This window comes from Ixodes scapularis, unplaced genomic scaffold (assembly GCF_016920785.2).
Source record: "Ixodes scapularis isolate PalLabHiFi unplaced genomic scaffold, ASM1692078v2 PGA_scaffold5__190_contigs__length_132052651, whole genome shotgun sequence".
Taxonomy (NCBI): Eukaryota; Metazoa; Arthropoda; class Arachnida; order Ixodida; family Ixodidae; genus Ixodes; species Ixodes scapularis.
The window spans coordinates 94,856,722-94,871,995 of NW_024609880.1; the positions used below are offsets into that span (position 1 = coordinate 94,856,722).

General features: G+C 46.4%; 1 protein-coding gene across 1 annotated transcript; it reads right to left on the bottom strand.

Moving 5' to 3' along the window:
- Positions 1-13,721: 13,721 nt before the first annotated feature.
- LOC8041275 (palmitoyltransferase ZDHHC2-like) lies at positions 13,722-14,678 on the bottom strand. Its single transcript, XM_040209457.1, has one exon. The coding sequence runs from the start codon at positions 14,676-14,678 to the stop codon at positions 13,722-13,724; it is 957 nt and encodes a 318-aa protein (XP_040065391.1).
- Positions 14,679-15,274: the final 596 nt, after the last annotated feature.

The window sequence follows — 15,274 nt, forward strand, 5'->3', positions numbered from 1 at the left end:
CCCCCCCCCCCCCCTTTTCCAAAAAAAAAAAAAAAAATTGTCGGGGCAGATTATTTTGCCACTTCTGATAACTCATCTGATTACTGATAACACTCTTTGAACATGATTGAGGTGTGTCCGCAGGTATTTCTGTTCATAATGTCTGCACCGCAACGAACGAACACCTTGTATTTTCTACGATGTACGAGATGAGGTACTGTGGCTTTAAGCCGGGGTCTCACTTCTTATACACCGTACAAAAGACAGTCCGCATACAGATTCGAACGCGAGTCCCCGCGAGATCTGTGCTCAAGGCACCTAGCATTGAAGCCTACCCACTATTTCTTCCATCACAGCCAATCAGATCTCGGCGTCGTTCTGACGTCACCGCAGCTCCTGCCCAAGAAGCAGACGACTCGCTCTCCGCTTTGGATGACGCTTATATGTATCGTGAGCTTCGAGCGTGCACGCGCAGCCGAAGCACGGAGGAAGGCAACGAACGCTTGCTGGGGGTCGCGTTTTATACTCACGCGCAAGGTTTGTGTCGTTTGAGCTTTTGCTGCTTTAAAAAAACGTACTGCTGCGGACCTCGCTTTCTCAAAATATTTAACCGACATAGCATTCTGGCCCTGATATTGTTCCGCGAGAGACAGACAAAATCACACGTATTGACGTTCCTTTCTGTTACTCTATATGTTTCGTGCTTTTGTTCTAACCGACAAGCATACGCAAGCGTATCCTTGTCGGTTAGGAATAATATATGGGCGATTTCATCTCAAATCGTGCGAGAAATAAATCCCTAGATAGGTATGAAAAACAAAGTTGTGACCAGAACAAAACTGCAAATTAACTACGGAACTTTGTTGTTGTTGTTCTGGAATTTTAGGTTTGGAAGGGACAAAAGGCAGGTATAGCGATTTTTGCAGTTTTTTCGAGTGAACATTTTGGAGGCCCGCAACGTTTAGATTCTTTTTTTGCAACAATTATAACTTGTTTTTCTGCTTTACGACCGTATAGAACGGTTAAAATGCTCTAAAATGTGTTTTTTCTTTCAATATTATTTTCTGAGAGACTGGTTTCTACTGATGGGAGAGGACTTCACATTGGCATCACATTGAATTGAGACGACGCTTTTTGTCTTTTTCTTGCTGTCCCTTGCACTTTTGGTTCTCCTAAATTTTCTAACCAGTCTCAGGTGGTTAAAAAAATGGTAATCTACCCCAGTTCGCCTGCGCCATCACAGTCTTATCGACAGATGAGTGTTCGGCGTGAGGGAGCTCAGTTTTGTAGGTCATGTGGTAAATAAAAACGGTTTGTTGCCACTTCAACAGAACGTAAAGGCAATCCAAGAAGCCCCCACACCAACAGACCTGCAAACGCTTCGATCCTTTCTAGGCATGACTGGTTGCTATGCCAAATTCATCAAGAGCTACGCCGAAGAAGTGGAGTCACTAAGGAGCTTGTTAAGGGATCAAAGACCCTTTACATGGCCACAAGATGCTCAACCAAGCTTTGACAGACTTAGCACTAGTGTCAAACTGCTCCGCACTCTCCGCTTTCAACCCAGCATTACCGTCAACTGTGACGACTGACACCTCAGGATATGGATTGGGAGCTGTTTTGCAGCAGTGGGACAGAAAGAAACTGAGCACTTTCGCACTCGCGTCCAGGACACTGTCTACGCAAGAGCGTGAATACTCAGCCGAAGAAAGAGAGGCTCTTGCATGCGTGTGGGCCATTGAACACTGGCACATATACTTATGGGGTCGCCAGTTTACTCTGCAAACTGATCACCAAACTCTGGCAACGTTGCTCGACACCCAAGGAACGGACCATCAGCCGCTGAGAATTGTCAGGTGGGCGGCACGTTTGTATATCTGCAGTTTTAACGTCACCTACAAAAATGGGAAAGACAACGTCCTTGCAGACGCCCTTTCTCAATTGCCACTCCCGGATTTACATCCGAAACACGAAGAGGAAGATGTTGTATGTCATGTGACCAACTGCACCACTAAACCTGAACTTCAACAGGAGACGTCCAAGAATCTCTGCACCCAGGAAATATTGACTGCAGTGCGGAGTTTCTGGCCATCAAAAAGCTCTCTGGACGACCAACTACGGCCATACTTCAAGGTCCGTTCAGAGTTGTCCGAGATGAAAGGCTTAATACAGAGAGGGGGTAGCGTCGTTCCGCCTCCCGCACGTAGAGCGAAGGTCATCGACTTGGCTTATGATGCTCATCCAGGAATGGTGCGCACAAAGCAACGCCTACCCCTACTCTACTGGTGGCCAGGAATGGACGCAGCAGTGGAACGTACCATCCGATAATGTGCGGTGTGCCAGACTGCTGACAAGTCGTCAAAGACGTCTGCCACACCACTTCAACCAGTTCCCCCACCTTCAGGGCCATGGGATAGATTGGGGATAGATGTGTTCGAACCATTCGAGCGTGCTCCACAAAGCTGCAGGCTCATGGTAACAGTCGTGGACTACTACAGCTTGAAGCTGAGCTAGTTGGTTCATGGTTGTTAAAGTGCCAGCTGAACTCACACAGAGACGAACAAAAAACACCAGCGGTGTGTCTGTCTTTTTTGTTCGTCTCTGTGTTTGTGTGTCCTTAAAACGTTCAGCTGGCACTTCAACAACTCTACAGCTGCTGGCCAGAGGTGGCATTTGCAAGGAACGTGACGACCAGCACCCTGATAATATTTCTGCGTTCAATATTCAGCAGAGAAGGGTATTCATTAGAGGTGGTTACTGACCACGACAGTCAGCTTACTTCAACGCCTTTTAAGGACGTTCTTCGAGAGAGAGGAATCCGTCAGCTCCATTCGTCTGAATACCACCCTCAAGCGAATGGGATGGTTGAAAGATTCAACCGTGTACTTAAAAGTTTTGTTCAAGTTGCAAGCTTGGAAGAAAGTCCTTTGCAAGAGGCAGTCACAGAATATCTCGGAGTTTGTAAAGCAACACCTCATTCATCCACCGGTTCTACACCAGCCTACGTCTTGCATCTTTTTTCACGAACAACCAGCGGTCGACACCGATTTCACCACTACGCAACTACTCGCCTTGCCGCGGCAGATCCTCCGATTACACGCGCGCTTCACGCCGACGCCGCCCTCCACGATGGCTAGACGCATAACCGAGGATCACGACAACAGGGAGTTTTCATAGATCGTTTCCGCTGTCCCGCAACGCTCTCCACAACCAGCTACGCTAGCCGGAACTCTACAGTGGAGGCCATGGGCGCGCCGGCGCAGTAACTGCTGCTTCGTTGCGGAGGGCTTAGCGGAGGGGGAAACGTCGGTCTACGAAAACTCCCTAACATTAACAACATTTGCGAGGACGCAAAGATTTTGAGCTGGGGAGCGTACGCGAATATGCTGGCGGTGAAACCCGCAAGGAAAGCCTCCCTGCTTCGACCGGATGATCGGAGCCCGACCAGCTAGACTTCGACCCCCGACGCCGGCACCCCTGCGTGGGAGGGTATGAGAAAGGAGGACCCCTAGAAACACGAGCGACAGGAATAGAAGGAAAACGAACGCGAATATAGCCCTCTTGTATCAAATTATTTCTCAGAGTTGTCATTAAATCGTTTTACTCTACAAAACCGTTCATTCCGTTCTAACACTTCTACATTGAAGAAAGGATAAAAACACAGGCGAGCTGGTGAAGAGCTTCCATAGTAACCAAAAACGCGACACGGTAGTAAAAAAAAAAAGAAAAAGAAAAAAAAAGAAAAGCAAAACGGACAAAAGCAACAAGTTTCAAACACAGCTTCTAGTTTATTTGAACAACGAACGCCACCAAAAGAGAAACGGAAACACCTAGCCAAAGGCTGAGGGACGGTTCGCAACTTCAAGAAAAGCATTCCTACGCACCACAAAGTAGTTCCCAAAAGTAATTTCTTTTAAAATAACTGTTTTGTGTGTAAAAACTGCGCAATGTTCCAGATGTGTACTGCTGAGAATGATTTGCAACTAAAGGAATCAAATATCTGAAGTTTATGTCTTATTAATATATGTAAATGCATGTGGTTTGGCGAAAACATGTACATCTGCTGGCAACACGGCTGCAGAGCTCGGTTTTTCTGCGTGATTTCGTTCCCGTAATCGCCGAATCATGTGCTTCGCTGCCTTCCTCACCGAGTCGCTTCAAAACGTCCTTTCGCAAAGGCACGTTTGGGCGTCAGGCGCGAGAAGTCGTGATGAATGTCCATTTTCAAATTCGGCTGGAGACTCCGGCCGCGTCGTACCGCAAATGCTTTGTAAACAAGCAAAGAGTCCGGGCCACAATTCAGATACACGGCGAAATCAGGGCACCCCTTTACCTGCCGATCACATTGAACGCCGAGAAGCTGGTGGAAAGGACTGTGCCTTGAGTCCTGGTATATCCAAACAATACAAGGAAACATCAACGGCCGGGTGATCGGGGACCTTGCAACGTGTACTTACAACTCGAAACTATGCCGAACAGGATGAAAGCTCGGACACAGATGCCAGCGGCCAGCCTACGTACTGACATCCCCTGTGACTAAGTTTCAGGACGTGAAAGGGCACTTTTTCAACCTGTAGCAGACGATATCGTTGATACACCCGAAGCAGACGAAATACTCGGCGAACGCGGGCGGCGCGGCCGACCGGCGGCGCAGCGGAGTGATACGAAAGTGCAGGCAAGATCGCGTGACCTATTGCCGGCGTGTGATTGGCTCCGGCCACACGTAGCTTTGGCTGCGCTCGGACGGAAGCTGAAACGAAGTATAGGTCACCGAAGCCGGACATTCGGACAGATCCAAATGATTTATGGTGCTCCCTCCTTTCACACCAACCAGCCACCCTGACGACCTCGCAGAACTGATGTGCCACTTGCGATAACAGGCAACTCCACCACAATTCCCTTAATACTCTTGGAAAACCCGCAAAACAAAAACCTTAGAAACACACACACACAAAAAAAGAAAAAAAAAAAAAAAAAAAAAGAAACGCCTCATGGCCAGCTTTCTGGGACACGCTGTTTCAGTTCCAGATTCTCACGACAGGTGGCGTATCCACCTTGAACAACCTAAAGCCCCTTGATAAACGTGTTTTCACAAGTACCGCCAACCATTGTTGTGGAAATGTGCAAGACACGCGCCACGAGCAGGTGCTCCGCCGCCATTCGCTTCCAAGGGCCGCTCATTTCAGTGCTGCGCCGCCATTTGCTTCCAAGGGCCGCTCGAGACCTGGGCCACGTGCGCTCGCGCATTTGGCGCTACTTGCAAAGACAAACGAAAACATATCGAGGGGCTTTAGAACAACCTAAAGCCCCTTCATGTTTCAAAAGTAGCGCAAGGTTATTCGTTGCACGGGACACGTGCAACGTGCAGACCTTGGGAAGATCGTGGCGGCACAGCGCAGCACTGAGCTGGATTTCAGACGCCATGCTAGCGCACACCAGCTCGGAGCACGTGGAGCGAAAGCTCGTGCTGCAGAACCCAGAATCCTGGGTTCAATCCCTACCCCTGCCCGTTTCGATCTGGATGAGCATCGCACCGGCATGCCGGTCGTGTATCAAGATGTTTCTCAAAATCTCCATGCCAACACCCATTTCTGCGGTTATCGCCCAAGAGATCAAAAATGAGGCCGTAACATAATTATTGAGTAACTTAATTGCTTGAGTGGTGACATCTCAACCATTTTTCCGCCCAATCGTTTTTTTTTTTTATGCATTTTGAAGCGTGCGCAATCTGGTGTTACTCAGCTGGGGCACGTAGCTTCGGCTAATGCATAGGCGCCATTTTACCGCCCAAGTCACGCACCAAGTGCGCGAGAGCTCGCGCTGGCACATTCAGGGCAACAATGAATATCTTCACCCTCAGACAGACAGACATGTAGGCACCCAAGATAAACGGAGAATTTGAAGCGCGCGACCGCCTATCTGAACCTCCTCTCCTGTGCATCTCTCCGGCCTCCCACCCTTTTTACCGTTTGCGTCTGGCCAAATACTTTACTAGGGGGAACACATTCCACTCCGCTCATTTGCATTAGACAGAACGCCTACAGCGCCGAATCCAGCCCTGACAGAGGGAAGATCCGCGCCGTCTTCTTCTTTTTTTTTTTTTTTTTTTTTGGGGGGGGGGGGGGGGGCAAATAAGCTATCATCATCATCAGTCGCAAACATTTCATGACTACGCGCTATGCTACGCCGGCGGTCGGTGCGCCAGGGCGAGCCAATGTCTCGAGGTGTGAAACAACGTCAAATGTGTTACGTGATGAAGTTCGTTTGACACTTTTTCGAAACGATGCACATGATATGTGCATCGTTTCGTTTTCAGCAAACATTAGTTTAGTTTAGGTTTCTGATTTTGACTTTTTACGAACAAAAAGCTTCCCAATTATGGGTATTTTGCCGTTTTGTTTTGAAGAGACAATTTGTTATTTTCTCTATGACGCGTATGTTATTTCAATGATGTGCGCCACTAGAATGATGTAGTTTTGGAATTTGTATCCTCTAAACGAGGAAACACTATTGTTCTTTGCTGGCCAACCGGCTGTTGGCTAGCAAAGCATTTTCTATTTAGTCCTTAGTTTTTAGTCCTTATTTTTTTGGTTCTGGAGAGCCGCGGCACCGCGGAAAGGCAGCAGGGGTGCTATGTTGCGCTTTTTGCACTCCCAGGAGGCTTGGAAGAAGGAAGTGAAGTCAACGACTAGAGCAAACGCAGATTGGATGTTGACAGAAGAAAACAAAATCAACATCCAATCTGCATTTGCTGCGTTGTTGACGTCACTTCCTTCTCCCTAGTCTCCTGGGAGTTCAAAACGTGCAACATAGCCCGTACCATGGAGGCCCGCGGTGCCGTGCCTAGTGAACATGATAATGTGATGAGCATATACATGCATGATGACGACGACATAGATTGTTGGTATTGGGGAGGATCGCAGTCCGATTCGCAGAAGTCCAGATTTCGTGGAGGTGGGTTGGGCGGGTCAGCAGCGAGCCGTGGGGATCTGGCACGCCGTTCGATCGGTGCCTGAAGGAGCCCTATGATGGCGCTGTTGCTCACTGGTGTCCATTGGGGTTGAAGCATCCGGCTCCAAGGAGATAGCCCAGTCAAAGTAGAAGATGCCGCTTCCGAGGAACCAGGGCTCAGATTGAGGCACCGCCGTCGTCCGGTGTGTCATCCTCTCAACGTCGTTGTTGTTGTGTTCTTTATTTATACGCGTATATATGTATAAATAAAATAAAATAGACAAAACACACACATTTGAAAGGCCAGGGGCGCGCCGTTCTAGTTATATTTTTAGTTATTTCTAGTTAAACACGCCTGAAAAAAAATTTGTTCAGTTTGTGTCTTTAACCAAGCTAAAACTTTACGTACACAGGCAAATTCAAAGCAAAATATATACAACGCAAGTGTTTCTAACCCTATATAACAATTGCTTATTTTTGAAATCCAGGGCATAAATTTTGATTGTGAACATCTAATTATTATATAGTCATATTATGAACCGCCTCATTCTCAGTCAATATGCTGTCACAAACGATTCGTACAAATATTTTTTCGATAAGCCATGTAAAGGTAGCTTGGCCGCAAGCTTCTTGGTGCACGGCGGAGTGCCAACTTTACAGGTGCAAAAAGCGGGCCGAATTTGGAAGTCCCGAGGAATAAAAAGTAATAATTAAAATACCTAAATTTTAACTGCGGTGTGTCGGCTGCTATTATTCGGCAGCTATCGTATTTCTCGATAACTTTACGATTCTTCATTTCAGTGAGAAGAAATTTAAAATTTTGTCAAAGTAGCCCATAGGACCCAATGCAACAATAAGATATCGGGCCCAGGAATAAAAAGTATACAATCCTGTGGTTCAAGTAGGTATTAAATAAGAGCGTATTAGTGCCCTCTATAGGTATCCAGGGGAACTTAAGGATTTCTGCAGCAGTTCGGCTGAAATTATCATTTTACCGCGTTTCGCTGAGAATAGCCAAGAGAGGGCGTAAGGGAACCGTGTCCAGGAATGCTGGGGATGCACTATCCAATGCCAGGGGCTGTGTGCTGCTTACACAATATCCAGAGGTCAAAATACGCAAGGTCTCCCTGACAACGGGAGACCATGCTATAATTCGGTGAAACGTGGGCGTTCGCTAAAACGTCATTCAATCAAATCAGTGCCTCCTCAGAACTCTTCTACCATTTTATTTCCCTCTCTGCAAACCCTGGGTATCCCCCGATTCAGGCTGACAGTCATTACAGTCTACAACATGTTTAGCGAGTTCCAAGTACTAAGCCTTATCTTGTACTGCCATTTCATGTTCCAAGAGCTTTCATTTAACAATGACATGTTTGTCCAACATAGAGGACAACTTACACCGCAACGAAATGTCGTACACCACTCTGTACCTGATAAGTTACATCAGGGTTTTTATGTTCTATCTGGCACCCTGAGGACCACTAGAAATGGGTTAACCTTTCTAATTTCTGCTGAGCTTTGAAAGCTAAATTTACACCGAACATCTTTGCCACTGAATAAAGTTACCAGACATTCCATGGTCGTAAGGCACATACACGACATCCTTCGCATTTGGTTTTTCCACAGGAGCAGGATTAATCCTCCCTAACACCTCGAGCACAACTCTAAAAATTAGATCCTGGTGATGGCCCGCTTCCAAAAGACGCATCTTTTGCAACTCAACTGCCTCTCCAACCCAATGCATACAGGATTTTTTACATGCGTTATCCATCACAGACGCAATTACAACCCTCTTAACTATTTTCGCATGACAGCTGTCAGCCACCAACAGAAGCTTTGCTAATTCCTTGCCGTACCTCCAGCACAGGCCCTCTGCCGTGTGCAACAGGAGGTCTAAGTAGTGAATTTTGTCCTGAATGGTACTTTCCTCCCTGAACGTCAAGTCCCCAAATCCTGGCATTTGTCTACTATGCACTTCTTAACCGTCTCTACCAACCCTTCCTAGAAAGCACAAATCAAAATGTCGTCAGAGACGGACAATGACAGCTCCACTCGGCAAAAATATTGCACAACCGCGTCAACGTGAACATCCATCTCGTTTAAAAAAATCTCGGACAACACTGGAGCAATTGACGACCCTACTGCACTGGCTAAATTGCTCATCTACAGCGAGTGACTCGTCGCAACTTTAAATGGCTGACCAACGACTCTCTGTATAAATATCCCCATAACCCAAAACGATACATACTCCATCTTTTTGGATAAAAAAAGAACCATCAATGATCAAAGTCTACAGCAGTGGATTCTAAATAAAACTCCGGAATGCTAAAAAAAAAAAAAAAAAAACTCTTTACAAATTAATTTCAGAAGCAGACTGAAACCACTAGGTTATCATCACACCACCTCCTGACCTTTAACAGCTCCGACCTATCCATAGAGTAGTATAAATCCTTGATGTCTAAAGTTGTCACATCACACTTTCTGCCATGATGCGGATTCAATATTTCAATCAATTGTTCCGAGTTTTTGAGTGACAATGGACTGTTGAGCTCCACTATCCTGCCAGGCATTTCTGGATAAAAACCGACAACACCTTCTGCCAAGTTCCATTTTCGCTCACAACCCCTCTACACCAGGATGTACTTGTTAGAGTTGTGCTCAAGGTGTTAGGAAGGTTTAATCCGGCTCTTGTGAAAAAAAAAAGCGGTTTTGAAGTATGTTGTGTGTGTGCCTTACTACCATGAAACCTCTCATAACTTCATATCAGTGGCAAACAGTATTGGGCAGTACTTTAAGTGCATTCAGGGATGGGCAAAATACATGCAAATATGTATCGAAATACAAATACAGAATACTTCGTCAAAAATGTATTTAATTACATATCGAATTACATTTCCAAAAAAGCATTTAAGTACAAGATACAAATACAACCAAATGTATTTGGTCTCCTCCAAATACTTTTCCAAATACATTCCTCAAAATTTGCGTCAGCGACTTCAGGGCACCTGCAACGGGTTTCTGGGTATCTCATTTTAATTTTGCATCGCACACTCGGGAGTTAGTGTGCGAGGCTCTAGTAACGTAATAGAAATATAATCACAAAAAAATGTAATCAGCTTGGACGTAATAGGTGAAAAAAAGCACAGAGCTTCAAGCAGCTTTTTTTGCCGATTACATTTTGGTATAGACCAACAAAGAACCGAGACTACCAAGACGCGCAGCACTAGGTAGAGATTTTTTTTATTGTTACAACTCTCACCAGTTACGAAAATCTGGACGACCCGCGGATTTAGAATGTTCCAGACAAAAATATGGATGGAAATCAGGCTGGAAAGCATCACAAGTTGTCACAGGCACTTATTTAGCCAGTCTGCCTGTGAACGTCGATTTCGTCACTATTCTTGCCCTGGACTAGCACCGTAATCACAAAGTCACTAAACGCTTGTGCTTGATTGAGAGACACTGCATTCGGTAAAAATAAATTTGAGGGATGTATTTTCGCCCACAAAATTGTACTTGATTACAATTATATTTGAAATACCGACGTTTTAATATTTAAATACACACGTCAGATACATTACCCAATTTGTAATTAAATACAAATGCAAAATACACAAAGTATTTGGAATGCGTATTTCAAATACTTGTATTTGAAATACTGCCCATCCCTGAGTGCATTGTACTTAAAGTACTACTTTAAGTAGTTTAAGAAAGCTTGTACTTTACTTGAAGTACATTCTTTGAGTACGTGCTTGTACTTTACTTGAAGTACATTCTTTGAGTACGTTCTTGTACTTTACTTGAAGTACATTCTTTGAGTACGTTCTTGTACTTTACTTGAAGTATTTTTTCCGGTCTTTTCCGAGCAAAGTACAACTCCCAACTTCAAAGTACATTTCCAAAATAGACACAGTGACAGACAAAGGACACGAAAACGTGCTTTTTGGGCAAAGTGAGATTAATCGTGTTTTTGGCATCTACTGCCCAACCTTTTTTCTTTCTGTCGGGGGGTGGATTGATGTCTTGTCACAATCGGTAGAAAATCTCCAAGCTGCCCGCTGCCTGCAGGAGCCAGCTTCCACGGAAGTCGTCTCTTTTGTCATTCTCAGACGGCAATAACTATACTCCATTTGTTGTGTAAAGCGCTGAGAAAGGCATTAGGACGAGCGCATTGATCTGGGCGGTGCCTCCATGCACTCGGTGAAATCAAGCTCTTTCACGGACCACGCGCTCGCGTCCTTGGCGGCCCCAGTACTGTACTAAACAACTTCGGAGGGCGACTATGAGAGTTCACCAGCCTCCAACAAAGAAATGGTGTATCGGAATCTCATGAAAACGTTCTATTGTCCTTCGAGGCGTCATCCAGTCATTTCTCCGAGTGAAGTAATGGTGGCTATATGACCGACAGGAATGAGTGCCTTATAAGTTGAATAACTTAAATAATTCATCAGTGAGAGTAAAACAACAACTCTTTACACACTTGACTTTATACAATATTCGCCACCCTTTACAAAAATAACTGATGCACTTCCAATTGCCCCTAAAAAAAGCATAAAAAATAACCTAAAAAACACAGTATAGACGAACACGCTGTTTACAAACAAACCCACGTTTGCCCACACAAGGTGTGGCAACTGCGCATGCGCAGAAACCAAATGTGGAAGGAGTGAAGCGTCTGCGCATGCGCAGTGCCGCTGGCAGCGCCACCGGAGCAGCGTGACGTCAGGGCCGCGTGTTGGTCTATAGGGGATGAAAGGGTATCATGAAAGATTGTGTTAAAAATTACTTGTACTTTACTTTGAAAGTACGTTGTACTTATAGTAGTCTACTTCAAGTACATTGTGCCCAGTGTACTTACTACTTTACTTGAAGTACATAACCTCTAAATTACTTTATACTTTACTTCAAGTACTTGTTAAATGTACTTTACCCAACACTGGTGGCAAAGAGGTTTGATGTAAATTTAGTTTTCAAAGCTGAGCACAAATTAGAAAGATTAACCACTGACAAGCTTTAATTTTATATGTTTTTATGCCCTAAATAATTGTACTTCGAAAGCTAGCTCGATTTCAACTTGGCCCATTATTGTGAAAAGTGCGAGACTCAAGAATTTTTATTTCAAACATAAAATTAAAAAGAAGAACATTTCTAGAGAATTTTAGCTCTTCTATATACGAAGTCTTGAATCAGCAAAAAGAAGTTATAATTGTTTTTTTAACAGATCTAAACGTTACGAGACTCTAAAACGTGTCACTCGTGAAAACTGCAAAAATTGCAAGACGTACCTTGGGCCATTTCGAAGCCTAAAACTCCGGAATAACAAAAATGTTCCTAGTTCTAACTTGCACTTTGGTTATAGTCACACATCTTCCACCAACATATTTTTTTTTTTTTTTTCAGAAGTTTCTGAGAACCCGTCATTTTTTCTTGCACGATTTGAGATGAAATCCCCCATAAAACAGAGCAATGAATACTTACGCCTATTTCAGAGTCTGTCCCAATAGGAGTGCTGAAGTATGGGTATAATTAGTACAGGCAACACAGTTGGGCGGATGACGACAACCAGAGCAGCTGGCTCCGCTTCGCTGACCCACATATTCGGTATCGTAAATAACCGTGCTGCGCATCTCTGCGCAATTCAGAGTATACAGAACATGAAAAAATGAAAAATATCTTCAAATCTGCTTTAATTGCTTTAGCTCCAGAGTCGAAGGCCTTTTCCCGTTTCGTGTAATCACTACCGCGTGACTCGCGCGTCAAGGACCCCGATTTGCAAGCAGTTCTACTGTACTGGCCAAGACAAAACACCTGCACTTATTCATTTGTTTTCACGGAGTACACTCAGAACAAGTTAGAAAAACAAAACTTCCTGTGTTAAGGGTTTAATGAAGAATTGAACTGGACGTGCAGCCACTGTTCCAAAATGTAAAAAAAAAAAACAAAAAAAAAACTAGGATGTATTTATGGAATATATAAACATAGTTCCAAATATAATTACATTCCTCGTTATGTTATTGAAAATAGCAGATGGTATACTGAATTGGAGCCCAACAGTGATGCACCACAAAAATAACATAGTATTATATATATATATATATATATATATATATAAAAAGAAACAATCTTCCGCATGGTAAAGAAGTTTTGCCGACACCGGGTAGAGGACGAGGCCGTAGTGCTGAAATGTTTGCGTCAGCAACGAAGGCCAATGCTGAACATAGAAGGAAAACGATTGTTGTGTCAGCGCACGTCATCGAGTCAAGTTAGAACCGAACGTTGACGTAATCGCCGTTTCCAATCTGTGCCCAGCGTTGGACTTCGCTGATGACGTTATCTCATTTAGCACTACGGCTTGGTTATCTCGGAGGTGTTGCTGAAGCCCCATAAGCCTCCCCCCTGGCTACGCCATTGGGCAACACACGCGCATGCACACGCGCTCGTGCGCACACACAACAATAATTCACTCGAAACAGATATGGCACACCGATGTATCATTCATAGTTTTATTGATGTCTTTCCGGCAGCACTACATTCTGTCCAAATATGTTCTGCGGGGTACATGGTAACTGGGCCGGCTTCCTCGAAACAGCGTCTCAGCTGAGATTGGGAGAAAGAAAGCACTGCCAAAGCCAAAGCACGAGCTGAGCGGGACTGAAACCGCGCCTGAAGCCGCTTGCGCGCCACTGCCTTTGCAGTGCTTTCTTTCACACAGTCTTAGCTGAGACGATGTTCTAGCAAGCCGGCCCTGATTTCAATACGATGGCCTCAGGAAGGGGTTGTCGGCGAAAAGATCAAACCGCGTAAGGACCCGACCGGGAAAATTCCTGAGCTGACGGGAAGACAGTCCCGTCACCGGGTGTCGTGTAGACCGGCACGAGCCAGAGGCGCTTCTGGGGTCCCAGGACCTGAGCCATGTTCCTGCAGACGCCCAGGTCGTAACGCCCTCGTTCGGACCGCGAAATCATCTCGAGTGTGGTCCTGTTCTTGCAGACGAGAAACAGGTGGTAGAGAAAAAGGAGTAAAAAGGCAGCGCCGAAGAAAAGGGCCATAAGGAAGAGGAAGGTAATGCTGATATCGGGCCAGAAACCCAGGATCATGCGCGTCTCGATGCCGAAATGGCGGTACGTGGTGCACGATATGTAAGCGCAGTGCACGGTGGAGTAGAACAGGAAGAGCAGGAAATACTTGTAGTTGTTGAAGGAGACGCACGTGTTGAACCAGGGGCAGTGGTGGTCCATCTTGAGCACGCACGTGTCGCACAGGGAGCAGTGGTGACAGCGGTCCGGTTTGATCACGTGGCACTTGTAGCAGTACCGGCGCTTGCGGTCGTCGCTGTCCAGCCGCTGCATCACGTAGAAACAGACAGGCACCGGCTTGAGCGGCGTGGACAGCATGCGTTCGAAGGGCCACAACGAACCCAGCAAGGTCAGGTGGAAGCCCAGGAGACGAAAGAACCAGGCGAGCAAGCCGCGTTCGAACAAGAGGCCGTTGCAGAGCAGCACCACGTAAGCATAGTAGGCCCAGGCGAGGATTACAAACTCGAAGATTATGGGCGCCCGGCGCAGCACGTTGAAAACGCTCCTGATTCGACCGCGTGGTGCTGAGCAGGACGGGACGAGGACCCTGAGGAGGCGCAGGAACGAGCCCAGACAGCCGCCGAACCTCGCTCCTGCTTGGGTCTTGCGAGGCAAGGTCTGCGGTAGAAGAGGCTGCAACTTGTCTCCTGCGTCGTGCCTTGGCGATTTCATTAAGGTTCGCCTGCGTCTTCCGATGTGCTCGAAAGCTGATCTGTTTCTAATGCGGAAAGGAACGTTCGGATTGTTGGGACGCTGGATTGTCGGTCAAAATTCACGCGAACACGTGCGACGTGAACTTCCACTTCTTTAGCTTTGGTGACAAGAGTCACGGCCGGACTGGAAGCGCGCGCTCTCTTTCTCTTCTTACGGCCTTTGTAATAGACCGATCTCACCAGCTTGTTTGAGTACGCCACCGCTGCCGCCATGCATCGTGGGAGCTGTAGTCTTTCTGCACGCGCGACGACCTCGCTGGAGCTCTGTGTGAGCAGAGCACGAGTTGGCGTGATGAGCTGTCTCGTGGAGTCTGCACCCTACACGGGCGTACCAACCGGGGGGGGCAAGGCCCCCCCCCCCCCCCAGTTCTCGGAGTGGTGGGGCAAGGCATGTGTTTTGCCCCCCCCCCCCCCCCCCCCCCCCACACACACACACAGAAAAAGCCGCCACTGGGCACGGCAAACACTACCCGTCGGCGCCACAGGGATACAAAGGGCACCGCCCCGGCCCTGGAGGGGGGGGGGGGTTCTGATTTGCCCCCCCCCCCCCCCTCA

Bases quoted from the DNA above. Each gene is read 5' to 3' on its own strand.
- LOC8041275 (XM_040209457.1), bottom strand. From the start codon at position 14,678: ATGAAATCGCCAAGGCACGACGCAGGAGACAAGTTGCAGCCTCTTCTA.